At 39.5% G+C, this 14,089-nt stretch overlaps 1 protein-coding gene across 2 annotated transcripts in view; it reads left to right on the top strand.

Moving 5' to 3' along the window:
• The window catches only part of LOC120563339 (homeodomain-interacting protein kinase 3-like), a 53,441-nt gene that overhangs the window by 37,794 nt on the left and 1,558 nt on the right, over positions 1 to 14,089 (top strand). The window contains exons 6-16 of one of the 2 annotated variants that reach the window (XM_039807454.1): positions 1,119 to 1,238; positions 2,509 to 2,595; positions 2,848 to 3,032; positions 3,236 to 3,401; positions 5,284 to 5,407; positions 7,132 to 7,226; positions 7,392 to 7,546; positions 9,838 to 9,975; positions 10,055 to 10,414; positions 10,721 to 10,882; positions 10,993 to 11,267. In XM_039807454.1, coding sequence (XP_039663388.1) covers positions 1,119 to 1,238; positions 2,509 to 2,595; positions 2,848 to 3,032; positions 3,236 to 3,401; positions 5,284 to 5,407; positions 7,132 to 7,226; positions 7,392 to 7,546; positions 9,838 to 9,975; positions 10,055 to 10,414; positions 10,721 to 10,882; positions 10,993 to 11,267 — 1,867 coding nt within the window. Of the gene's footprint in view, positions 1 to 1,118; positions 1,239 to 2,508; positions 2,596 to 2,847; positions 3,033 to 3,235; positions 3,402 to 5,283; positions 5,408 to 7,131; positions 7,227 to 7,391; positions 7,547 to 9,834; positions 9,976 to 10,054; positions 10,415 to 10,720; positions 10,883 to 10,992; positions 11,268 to 14,089 lie in introns of both variants that reach the window. The other variant, XM_039807453.1, reaches the window with a different exon arrangement.

Here is a 14,089-nt window from a genome sequence, read left to right as displayed (position 1 = left end):
CGACCCGTGCTGGACCCCTTCATAATGAGTCAGCCGTCACTCTGTGAGTAGAATACGCTTCAGTCCATCGCACTCCCCCTCTCTTCCCCTGTCTCCCTATGTCTTTTGGTCTTTATTTTTATTTATTTTTTTAAAGATTTCGGCCTTTATTTTGATAGGAAAGCTGAAGACAAGAAAGGGAAGAGAGAGGGGGGAATGACATGCAAGAAAGGGCTGCAGGTCGGAGTCGAACCTCTATATACCAACTGAGCTATCCGGGCGTCCTCTTTCTCTTTTTATCAGTCTGTTAGTGTTGTTGAAAACAAGTGAAGGAGCTTTCTCAGATAGATAGATATAGATATAGATAGATAGATAGATAGATAGATAGATAGATAGATAGATAGATAGATAGATAGATAGATAGAGATATATATATATATATATATATATATATATATATAGAGAGAGAGAGAGAGAGAGAGAGAGAGAGATAAAAACTTTCATTTACATGTGATGCAGCTGTATATTTTCAAACTGGTTTTGCATTTTATTTTAATCACAATCGGTTTTAATAAAAGAGCTTGTGAAAAGTGGCTTTGACTTAAAATTTAACATTTAGCCCACTTTGTAAAAAAAATACAAAGCTTTATATCGTGTATCGCCATTCAGCGTTAAAAGCGACGCAAGGAAAAATATTTGTGCTGGTGCACCTAAATAAAAAAAGTTAGGCGCACCAGTGCAACCAAGGCAAAAAGTTAGTCTGGAGCCCTGATTTATTTTCTTTATCTCCTTTATGGTATGAGTTGATTAGTAAGTCAAATAGTAAATAAGGCTCCTAAATGTACCTCCACAGTAATAAGCTGCTGACATATGGTTCCGACTTGTACATATATGGTTGGAATTCATCAGCTGAAGTAAAGGCTGTATTTCCAGTAGCTGAGTAAAAAAATAAAAATTGATTCAAGTTGATTATCTTATTTTGCCAAGTTGGTGTGATGTAAACCATTGTCTATTTTTGAATATACTTGAATTTTTCTTTTACTTTTCTTATTAATTTATCTCTCTCTTTTTCTCTGCCTGTTCCTTTTGGTTTCTTTCTTTCTTTTCTTTTCTTTTCTCTCTTTCTCTCTCTCTGTCAGATCCGGTACATCTCTCAGACTCAGGGCCTGCCTGCCGAGCAGCTGCTCAACAAGGGGACCAAGACCTCTCGTTTCTTCTCCAAAGAGTCCAACTCTCCCTACGCCTCATGGAGACTAAAGGTACCTGCACACAAATTGCACAAATATACACTCCTACGCAAAACATGTTATAGACCTGCAACCACACACACACTACACATCCTCCTGTCAACCACACATCATTTACAGTCAGTGATTCCTTTGGTGGTGGTGGGGACATACAGACACACAGATTAACTGGGAAGGTGAGACTTGAAATTAAAAAGGCAGGAGATTCATTTGAAATTCAAGTGAAAGTCCTTGCAGCAAGGGGAAAAAAGTATGAATTGACAGTACATTACCAATGAAAACAAATGCATAAGCTTTTCGAAACAAGACAAAGCCGGCAGGTCCTGAGGAAAGCTCTAGGAAATGTGAAACGGCTTAAGGTGTAGACACATATAGCCGACGGCCGACCGTTGACAGAAAACCCCGTCAATATGATCAGTCGCGTCCCCGAGGTCCAAAAAACTGCCACAGAACAGACCAAAAAGACGAGAGGAGACATGATGTAATACATCTCTTTAACAGCAGGCGGCGCTAATCTGTAATGTTGCCCAAGAAATGAAAACCGGCAGCTGATTGGACGAACATGTCACATGGGTATGTTTTCTCCGGAAATTCAAAGCCAGACTGTCATGGCGGCCGTTCAGAATACGATCTCATATTGTACTAAAATAGTTCACTGAAACAGGTTTCTGAAAACATTTTAAGCGAGAAATAGGCCATGCAGTTGCTGAATCTGTCTTCATTTCAGCTCAGCAAAGGTCAGTTTAAAAGAGTTTCGTCAGATTTTGAGAGACTCTAGTCACCTCATCCCGCTTGTCATTTCCGGGTGAGTCCCGACTGCCCTGCCGCCGCCCGAACATGTCAGGTCGGCCAAAATGAACGCCGACAGCCCCCCAGACGGACGACGGCACGGGACACACCGAACAGATTTGAGTCACTGACCTCGCCAGATTGTCTAACGGCCGATAATCGGCCTGGTATGTCAGCACCCTTAGACTACCTGCAGAGCTGACTGTAAATACATTTTATATGAATGTGGGCCTAATGTTTATCTGTCAGTGTACTTCCCAGCAAAACCGAATGACCACACAGATTTACATGGAAACACATGGTTTGCTCCCATTGCCCGTGTATATTTAATGTAATACGTTGACCTTTTGTTCCTTATCATTTAAATATGACAAATCAAGTGGTAGCTTTCAATACACAGATATGCAAAAACATGTCTATACAAACATCTTTAAATACTGCACCTACATTCTTGAGATTTTTCATTGTCTTAATAACTCTGTTCCTCCTCCAGACAACAGAAGAGCATGAGAAAGAGACGGGACTTAAATCCAAAGAGGCCAGAAAGTACATTTTCAGCTGTCTGGATGACATAGCACACGTAAGTCTAACCAGACCAAATTACTTTCAAATCAAATTTAAACCCCTTTGAACAAATCCAACAAAGGAGGGACAAGATCACGGACAATTTCAGGTTCAAATTTGGATACGCAGCAGTGTGATCACCGCTGTAAAACAATCATATGAGCTTATTAGTTCAGGTTTTAAATTAATTGTGACTTTAACTGTTGCCCTGTGTGGTTCTCATATGCAGTGTTTTCTCTCTGTGTGCCTAACTGCTTCCATCTGTCAGGTGAACTTGGTGCTGAGTCATGATAACAGTGACATGCAAGCAGAGAAGGCTGATCGGAGGGAGTTTGTGTCTCTGCTCAAGAGCATGCTGCTGATCGATGCTGGGGACAGGACTGTTCCCTCCAGTGTCCTCAATCACCCCTTCCTCACTATGACTCATCTGCTGGACTACCCACACAGTAACCAGTAAGGCTGCTACAACTGACACAACTGATACAAAATGTGTTCGCGTGCATACTCTTGTTTGTTTTATTGTTTCTTTTTTCATTCCTGTATGAACTAGCCATGTACAAAGGGATGGCATCAATGCATTATTGCTGACCGTAATTTGAACTCCAGTCATAAAACTTTCCTCCTCACCCCACTACATCTCCTCTTGTTCTCTCCAGTGTGCAGTCATCTTTCCGTATCATGGACATGTGCCACAGTCGGCCCACCAATGCAGTCTTTGACGCTATAAATCAGAACACCATTCATTTCTCAAGACCCCCTGTAGCCCCCACTGCCTCCTCTGGCCTCCCTCTAGGCTACAGCAACATACCAGTCCACACTCAGGTGAGATACTGTAGCAGTGTGAATGTTTGCTACTAATACTTTTTCTGTCTTTCTGGACCAGGGCATGTTCACCTCCTGTATTGTATTTTTAATTACAACAGTAATCATTTATATCCGTGTGACACAGATCTTGATTTACAGACACCACAGTCAGGTCTTTTTAAACTACTACAGTAGCAATGCCATTTAGCTTCTAAAATCATTAAATCATTCAGCATAGCATTGGCTAGATTATATCATTTGAAAATTATGCCACTACACATTGTCACACCCCATTTTTGTCAGGACAGAGAACATAAATAAATAATAAATAGATACACCTATAAATATTTCCAATCTTTGGTAATGTTTCTGTGCTGATCAGAGCCGTATATTAGAGAGAGTTTGGCCAACTCAAATCATGGGCACCATATTGGATACCATCGTCAGATGACTCTATGCTATCTTGAAATAAATTGCAAATTTTCACTATAAACAGGCATATACATGTTATTATCAATGTTTGTCAATATGTAAAAGGCCCTTACGGAAATATTCCAGTGTATATTTACCTTCTATATCGTAAATGGGCCCCTAAAAAAATGCCCGTTGTAGTGAGTGACCACGTCAGGAGAGCAAGACAGGCCAAATACAGAAGGGCATTCAGTAACTTACTTGCGCTACAAACACACGATTCCTGTACATCCAAAAACGTCATGACTAGCAACTGAACTCTTAAAAAAGTTACTCAGTCTTTTGACAAAATACACAATAAGACAATGATAATGCGACCGACAGCATACGGGTAAAAAGTGTGTTTTGGTCAGCTGTAAATCGCAGTAGGACAGGACCATAACGTTATCACGCTAGAAATAATAACTTAGTAGTAACCGAGGCAAAGTTATGTATTAATAATATTTGGTGATCTAAATCAACATAAATGACATGCCTTTGTGGTCACAGTAGATTACATCTGAGTTACAGATGACAATTGAAGTCAGACTAGCTTAAATTCAAGTCATGACTATGACAAGATGACAAGCATTTCTAAGCATTTAGGTACATGGAGTGCTAGCGAAAAACGCTAGCATAAGGCTTGGATAACTTCAAACTTCATTCATTTCTAAAGCAGTGTGTGTTTTTGACAGCATGGTAGACATTAACGATGGTATTACTATATTTGTCCTATGTAATTTATTATCATAAGTCAAAGAAAGAAATTGACATTTACCTCACACAATAATCAGTAGTCACTTGCCCTCCAGTTTGCTCTTTTCACCTTCAGCTCCCATACTTTTTGCCTTTTTGGTTTACGGGGGAACTTGTGAAATCTTTTGCCGCTTCCCTGTCTTTCATTGCAGCCAAACGCGCAACAGTAGGGCATTTTTTCAGTGATTTATGTCATTTTTTTAATAATTTATTAAATTTTTCCACTATTCCCTGCACTATGTCAATGGGAATCAGATGAATGTTGGTATACAACATGGAGTCCATGAAACACGTGACCACCTCGGAACCAATTGCATAACGGGATAGCTCAGAACATTCAATTCCCTAGTTGGCCAAACTCTCTCTAATATACGGCTCTGGTGCTGATGACCTAATGTTGCCCTCTTCAGGGAAGAAGGTACTATAACGTATAATCTCAGAATATCGGTCTTCGTATTTCTCACTGATGTGACATGGTTAATGGTTGTGCTCAAGAATTATCGCTAATCTTCTTACCGTGTCTGTCCTTTCATTTTGTTTCATTCACCTAATTTCCTCTAAATCTATATTCTGACTATTCTTTTCACATTTTCTCTTTCTTCGCTATATTCTCTTCTGCCTGCCACTTGATCTCTGTTTCATTAATTCCACTGTCTTATCTGCCAATGCCTCCTTGTACTCTTTTCTAATGCAGGCTATAAACCAGTCAGCTCCCTCAGTGTTGCATCCTGGAATAGCTCTAACAACTGGGAATGGTCAGTTTGGGTGCACTGACCCCTTCCCACCTGCCCTTCTTCTTTGTCCTCCCACCATGCAAGGTATGCAGACTTCACGCTGCTTACAGTTTTTACATAACATTTTTTTTTTTTTTATTTAAGTAATTTTTTCTTCACAGATTGAATATTTAAAATGCGTTCCAGTGTTATAAGAAGGGTTTTAAAGACATGTACTCAATCTTTTCCAATAAAAAGTGCCAAACTGTAAATGAGGTGGTGCTATAGCTTCACCAAGATTAGGTGTGTGAATCTCTAGGCACCTCATAATTCGTTTCCGATTCAGAGGCCTACGATGCGATGATAAAACGATTATCAATGACTTAACATTTTTTATTTCGATACATGATTTTATTTGTTCTCACTGTGTTATAACTTGCTTCTTTTAAAGCATATGTTGTAAAGCGTATGTGTAAAATAAAAATAAAACACATGAATTTACTTCCATTATCTTGTAGTAGACACAACACAACTTGCATTAGGGATGTACATGCAACAATATATTTTTAAATATATTTTATGTCTCTTATATATATTTTATGTCTCTTTTATTTATTGCATTTACATTAACATCTACTCACATTTACAAACATTTTGAACATTCAATGGTGACTCATTGGCCATAATACTTACTGTCAAGGTTAAAGGTACAAAATTTAATATTTCTGCATTAAAATGTCTAAAAATGACTCAACCTATGTTATATATTTTGTTGACTTGTGTACTTACATTATCCCAATTGTTTCCAACAATGTTCAATTCAGAGAAATCTGTAATTTTATTTCAATGACATGGGATGTCTGTCAGTGGTATCATATATCCTTTGACCCCTCTAGTTACTCTAACTTCCATCAAAACACGGGATACATCAGATGATACGTTCAAGAGTAATTGTAAATCATACAATGTTACAAAGAATTCTACTCAGTAGCCGTAATACTGCTTTTTTCTGCCACACAGCATAATTTTTTTAATTGATAACATGACACTTTGCAACACAGTAATATAGCAGAGACCTAATTTATTGATATTTTAATATCGATAGATCCAGTTTAGGGTTACTACAATATGCTACATTGAAATTAGCTAATGCTTGGTGGGTAACGTTATAAGATTACAACATCGTTCAACACGCTCATAAAGTTACTTTGAATATGATTGTTTTGACCACGGTTTACAGCACTGGGCTAACCCACGATCAAGTTTGCCGACTAATCTAATGCTAATTTAGCCAGCTAGCACACCCTGGTCTGTCTGCTTCACTTCCCGGTGCTAAGAGACTGCAGTCAGGATGAGAGCTGACAACAGCCCTGGGGATGCATCCACAATTACCCCCCAGCCAGCTAGCAGCCAGCCACTATCATTATAACAATCCAAACACCGGCCATCCGTAACGCTACGTCTCTGTTACCGGTGTTGTGCCAGGAATGTTCTCCCTCATCCGTGAACAGATACATTTTAATCGGCAATGGTGTTTAACAATGAAAACTACAACTCCCATAATCCCACGCAACTTCACGATGTCATCAAAAGGCTGTGTTTAACTACATTGTTTGGATTGAGAGACTCCTAGCTGCAGAAAATTACATATTATACGTTTAAGGCACTCAAATACTGGCATATTGTCAAAATAAATAATCAGTACATTTCTGAACATTGACTTTTCAAATTGACTTTTGCTAATAAATTTAGCCACAGCCTTTTTAAACTGCATGAATGACAAATGGTTTGTTTTATGCTCCTTTTTTTCCCTTTTTTTTTTTTTTAAGGTAACCTTAACCAACCAGCAGGGTATTCTGTTCCCATGGTAACTCAGGCTCCTCCCATACAGCCCTTACCAGTGAGACCTGGTGTAATTGCTCAGGTAAGACCCAAACATGGATTCTAAATAGGTGTGTAGCTTGTGTATCCAAGTCAACCTCCGACCCCCAACATCAGCGTAGGTATGGGTGACTTAATACTGGTCACAGCTATGGGGATCCACAGATGATTGTATAATACCCCTGATATTCCTATTCTGTCCCTGTAGCAAGCCTGGTCCAGCCGGGGGCAGCAGCTCCTCGTCTCAGCAGCCTGGCAGCAGATGACACCAGTGGGTCCTCCTCCCTCTCACCCCCCTCCACCACCCCCATCCTCCCTTACCAATGACACCACAGCCGGCCCACAGAGAATCAGCGACTGGGGGTAAGTCACCCAAACTTAGTCTGGGGAATTCTCTGTATTAAGACATCCACTAAATCTTCAAAATCTTTTATGTTGCATTAAGTGTGTATGCATGCACTAAATTTACCGGAATACTGTTGGCTTGTGTTGTAACATGATTTCTTAAATGTAATGTAAACCAAAAAATGGTTAACCCAGCTATAAAAAAATAAAAAAATTGTGTAACGAAACACAATTCCTTGTCAATGTGTATATGCTTAACCAGGATTCTAACAGGGTTTTTCCATTTGCAAATGTGCATGACAACTAGGGGTGTGCAAAAAAATCGATTCACATTCGTATCGCGATTCATGCTCTACCGATTCAAAATCGATTCATAGAATTCCAAAAATCTATACATTTTTGTAATGGCGTGTATACTATAGTCCTGAAATTAGTTTAGTTAGCCATTCCCATAGATGGCGCTGCGTCAAATTCACACTGACGCCTGGGCACTCTTAATCAATAAGAAGTAGTTTAGTCGGCGCAAACAATGGCAAACCTCACAGAAAGAATTATTCAACCTGCTCCATCCTCATTGAAGGCGAGAGTTTGGGCACATTTCGGCTTTTATAACCTCGAGGGGAAGACGGAACTTGATAGGAATCATCCTATATACAGGCTTTGCAAAGCAAAAGTTAAGTATTTTGGAAACATCACAAACTTGCGAACTCACATGGTACACCATCACCCAGAGATTAACATTAAAGACGTGGACAAACAACAACCTAAAGTACCTAACATGCCAGTCAACCAATGCACTCTCTTTCAATGCTCTAAACTCCCACCGAACTCTGAACGAAAAGCTCTTTTTATTTAAGTTTTATTTTATACTTGAATTAAACATACTGTGAATCGTTTTTTTAATCGAGAATCATTTTTTAATCGAAAATTGATTTTTAATCAAATCTTGAGCCTAAAAATCGATATTGAATCGAATCGTGTAGGGCTGGGACGATTCGTCGACGTCATCGATTAGGTAAATTCACCGACACAAATAATTTGCGTCGATGCGTCTCTAAATAAAATAAATAAAACTTGCGTGCGAATTAATGAATGTAATGTGGAACTAATGTAATGCAGAACTACTGTTAGATACGCAGGGTTCTAGGGACACCTGATCTGTAGCCCCGCCTTAGCTCTGAAGCTAGCCGAGCTCCTCCACATACACACAGTTTTTTGTCAGGTCGACGGTCCAGTGAGTGAGTCAGAGATAGCAACACGAAAGGACGTATGGCGAGTGGTGGCGACCCACAAGAGTTCCCGCCGGCCTCTTTAAGATCGCAAGTTTGGCAAAACTTCGAGACTCTATGGCTGCAGTCTGGAGCCTCCGTCCCGTGTCATGCCTTCTCGTCTCACGCTGTGCCCGCCTCGAAAACGTCGGTCTTCGGGTCAGTTCAAGTAGTAGGCTACAGGCGAGAGAGTGGTGGATAAGACAAGGACTGTGTGTCGCCGTTGTTCAGCAGTTGTTGGGTATCTGAGTGGAAATACATCTAACATGCTAATGCATATCCGACGCCATCACCCAGATGTGCCAAACACTGGAACGAGACAAAAACAACTGTCCAACTTCTCCTCCCTACAGTGCTTAACCAGCCTTTAGATACAAATAATTAAAGTTAAATTAAAGGGAGAAGAGCTTGGATTTTAAACAAGAGCTTATTCATTATTTTACCTACTGTTAAAAAAGGAAATACAGGTTAATCTCTCATACACTACTCTTTTTGCACTTGCTCTGTTTACTTTAAGTTTTTATTTTTGTATTCCTCCTGAAAGTGACTTTATTTTATGGTTGGATTGATAGCCTACATCTGGTTTCAGGTTGCACTAAAAATTAATTTTACTTGGAACAGTGCAGTGTTAAACAATTTTAATAAATAGAGATTTGAACCTTATTGAAATTAGTTTTGTGTAAATTGTTAATAATTGAGCAGTGGGAAAATAATCGCTAATTGAAAAATTAATCGTTAGATTAATTGAAAAATTAATCGTTAGATTAATCGAACAATTAATCGTTAGATTAATCAAAAAATTAATCGTTAGATTAATCAAGAAATGTATCGTTAGATTAGTCGACTAATCAAAAAAATAATCGCTAGATTAAGCGTTTAAAAAATAATAATTTGGGACAGCCCTAGAATCGTGACATTTTCTGAATCGTGCACCCCTAATGACATCAACGTAGCACATCTTATAAAGTTGTGTTTCTCTTGCACCTCTTTTTAGTTTTTTCATTTCATACCTTTTAAAAGGAAATTGTGTCCCCACAGCAGCCACTACACAATGATGCAACAGCCTCTCCTGACTAATCAGATGCCAGCCCTCTCTGCCCATCAGCCACTCAACATTGGCATAGCTCATGTTGTGTGGCCACAGCCAGCCAATAAAAGGAACAGATACAGTCATAACAGGTGAGATTCTGCTGTCTAGTAAAGTTAAACTGCTTTTCCATTTTATTGATATCTAATATATCAATTATTTTGTTTAAAGGAACTTGTCCCACCCCAGCAACATCCATATATCAGCATGTCGGACCCCCAAGATGGCCAATGTTGTTGGACAGGCACTAGCACGAAGAGAGCAGCCTCAGAGGGGGGTACCTCTGGTAGAAACTAGGGAACCGGGAGTTCAAATCACAGATGAAGAGGAAAATTATGCAGAGAAGGAAGTGAGCTGCTTTAAAGAGGTGGTGCCAAATGGTAACAGCCAGCTGGACCTGTCCAGTCAACAACAGCGGGATGTGGCAGTTCTGATGGGTGACACGCCAAGCCCTGCCCCCAGTGTGATAAGCATCCGCAGTGAACTGACTGACGGAGAGGATGAAGACCCTCAGCGGTGCCGTCTGAGCGAGTGAGTAACATCACAGACAATGAAAATGGGATTAACAAAATCAACCTCATTAACACTTATCTTCGCTATGTCTTTCTATGGGCTTGAACATTTGTCTTCACCGGATATAGCACAGAGTGGTAGTAAAAAAGTCAGACCCTCCCATATTAGTTTTCAGTAGCCAAATGAGCCTCTGTAACAGGCAGTGTCTGCTCTAAGAAAAATCTGGAATTCAAATTATAAATCTAAAACGTCAGTGATCCATGAAGGATTTAATTCTACTATCATGAGCTTTAGAAATGATAACCTTAATTTTGATCTCCGTAGGTGTAAAGAGGAGTGTGTGTGTGAAGCATGCAGAAACACCAGTGTGTCTATGGAGAGAGTGTGTTCCCTCAGCAGCCCCGACAGCAGCCTCAGCACCAGTTCTTTTGCTTCCAACTCCCTTCAGTCCAGCCCCTCGGTTTCACCATGCAAGAGACCCAACAGGTATTGGAAGTGTGTCTTCATCTCCAAATAACTAAGAACATAATGTTCTACAAAGAGAAATGCACTCCTAACTTCCAGTCATCTTAATGTTACTTTTCCTCTGTGATCAGCATGTCTGAAGATGATGGCCACGAGAGTGGCTGTGACACAGTGGAAGGCTCTCCCACGTCTGACACATCAACCTCCCCACGAGGCAACAGTCCTTACCGTTACCTCGACAACAGTAACCACAACAAGCGCTCACCTTTGGCTGCCATCGTAGCGCCAATGCCTTACCCTGCAGTGCAGGGCAGGAGTCCCCGTGGCGTCCGGACAATGGTGGTTCCACCAATGAGAGTGCAGAACAACAACAGTCAAGGGACAGAGGAGCGTGTTCAGAGAACAGGTCAGTGGAAATATTTACCTTTACAACAGGAAACAAATATTCCTTTTTTTTATGTTTATGTACTGTATGATGGATTTTATAGGTGAGAAGAAAAGGAGTGTTGTCTATTTTTAGGTTTTAACCATTTTTTGTCATTACAAGCTAAAAAATGAATGCTCTCATGAAAATGTTTGTGTAGCAACATGTGTCCTCATCTTGCCACCTGTCATGTAGTCTGTCACCTGTGCTTTGGCGGTGTGTGCTTTACAGGTCATATGGAAGCAGTAGGGGCTTACCGCCCCCTAGTGGGTCATAGAGGCTTTAACAGGTGATCAAGAGACACCAACAGAGAACTGGCCACATTGTACCAATACCTCAAAGATGCATCCATAGCAGGCAATGCTATCATTGCCCGAGAGTCTTCTTCTTCTTCCCTCCATCAAAGTAGTAGTTTTCTTTAAAGAAAGTTTCCAAGAATAAGGAGCTTGTGTGTTTGTGCCTCACCTATTAAACATGCACAGTTAGATAGGGTTATAAACAGTGTCTTTTAAATATGTGTACACAGGGTTCAAAATTAGCACCACCTACCAGCTAAATGCTGGTAAAAGATGCAAATGGCTGGTAGATTTGCTTCACTCACCAGGCAAAAAAAAACAAAGGTAATCTATTGAGTGGCTGCTAAAATGTGACCATTCACTACCCATTTGGAGGATAGTAGATGAAAAAGTTAATTTTGAACCCTGTGTGTACATGTGTGCATCGTTTGAAATTTTTCAACATCTAGCGTAAGCTTCAGTGAACCAGATATCCCAAGGCAAACCAAGTTTTGTTTGGATGCTGTCCAGAAAGAGTAAAATGATGAAAGCTCTTCTCATCTGAGCAGTAACCTTGGCTGATGATTAAATTATTTAGATTTCTTTCCTGTTAATTCCTTAAGTAACTGTCACCAACCCCTCAAAACGAATATTTTAACTGCAGTTTTAAGTATTTAAAACAAATCCATCCTTACTTGACAACACCTGCATCAGTGATACAGAAGTTTTATATAAAAGAAGAAGAGGGAGAGTTTACTTCAACCAGAGTACAGCAGAAATGCTTTCTGAACATGTCCATGTCCAGTCCGAGGTCTGTTGGTTCCTCGGACCGAAGGGAAAGGTGGATGCATTTAATTTGGTGTTGAGTCAGAGCCTATGCTTTCTCTGCTGGTTCTTGCCATGCTGCAAAAGTTGCCCTTAAGACACTGATCTGAGATCAGCTTCACCTTTTCTTTCGCCAGATGTTATTTTCTTTTATAAATGGTGGAGTGAATTTAAAACTGATACAGATCAGAGTCCAAGAAGCAACTTTGCTCCTCATGTGCCTTTTCTGAGTGCCAAAAATCTCTGTTTCACTCTCTTTCCCCAACTTTATGGATTGTATTGTCTATTTTTATGATGCTGTGTTGAATTGGAAGATGCCCAACTGTTAAAAAGTGAAAGACATGTTTGATGATTGTTTAATAGCAGCAGAAATGTTCTCGTGTTTACTAGGGTCACTGCCCTGCTAATATAAAAGCTCTTCCACACCGACTGTAATCCAGAAGGTGTGGCATGCTTCTGTAGTGTCCAGTGATAGTTCTTTTTGGGCCAGCATGTTCTACTTGTTCTAGAACTAGAATTCTAGAACAAGTCTTTGAAATGGGTGAAACATGTCAACACCTGAACATGTTCACGACTATATTTGTTGGGTTTTATCTATTGTTGTTTCATTCACATCTAATGCATAACTTCTAATGCTAGGATCTTCTAAGTCTCAGATTATACCTGTATAGTTTAAATATTGATAAATCCTTAAACAGGACTCCATGAGGAAAGTTTAGGTAATGTCTGATCCGTGTCAGATGTTAAGAATTTGTGGAAGTGTTAACTCAACAACTAAGCCTGAGCTTTTCCGGCTATCATTTGACTGTACATGAAATAAACAGGCTGTTTTTGTTCAGTTGGCTTCATGATTTGGATGCACATGCTGCTGTGTCTCACAGATTAGTTTGATATATTGGTCTTCAGATATTGTTGTCCTTTCAGGTTTGACTTCTTTTGCTTTAAACGCAAATTTAGTTTGTGAAATTTTTTTTACTGTGTATTGCACAGACCCATCAGAAATGTTTAATATAGCTGTAGATTGGTGCCACTACATTGATTGTCAGCACTCAGGAGAACAATTTGCTAAATTCTAGTATTCATTATTTTTTTTATTTATTTATTTTTTAGAAATTCATATTTGCATTTCTCAAGTTTCTACAAATATTTTGTTTTTGGTAGTGTGCTAAGTCACATTATATGCTGCTCTTTAGCCTGTTTGTTTAGCCTTTGTCTGCCTGGCAAAGCTACTCTGCACCCATTAAAGGATTCTACTTGTCCTATTTATAATTCATTTTGCAATATGAAGTGCTACACATTGAATGTATTAAAGCAACTCCACTTTCAGCTTCAGTTAATGCAAATACAATGTCCATGTCTATATTAGTAAATGTGATCAGTTATTTGTATGTATGCAGCCTTTATTCCTCAGTAAGATGAGATATTTTAAAGCGCCCATATTATGCTCAGTTTCAGGTTCATACTTGTATTTTAAGGTTGTACCAGAATAGGTTTACATGGTTTAATTTTCAAAAAACACCATATTTTTGTTGTACTGCACAGCTCTCTCTCACTGCTGCAGATCCTCTTTTCACCTTGTCTCTGTTTTAGCTACAGAGTAAGACCTCTTTTCTTCTTCTTCTTCTGTACTACCTTTGATTGCACTCGCACATGCGTAGTAGCTCAGATGTAGATCATGGAAGTTTTTTATTTTTTTAACGTTTT

This window comes from Perca fluviatilis, chromosome 8 (assembly GCF_010015445.1).
Source record: "Perca fluviatilis chromosome 8, GENO_Pfluv_1.0, whole genome shotgun sequence".
Lineage (NCBI taxonomy): Eukaryota > Metazoa > Chordata > Actinopteri > Perciformes > Percidae > Perca > Perca fluviatilis.
The sequence above is the reverse complement of the archived record's forward strand: the minus strand, read 5'-3'. Positions and strand labels throughout refer to the sequence as shown.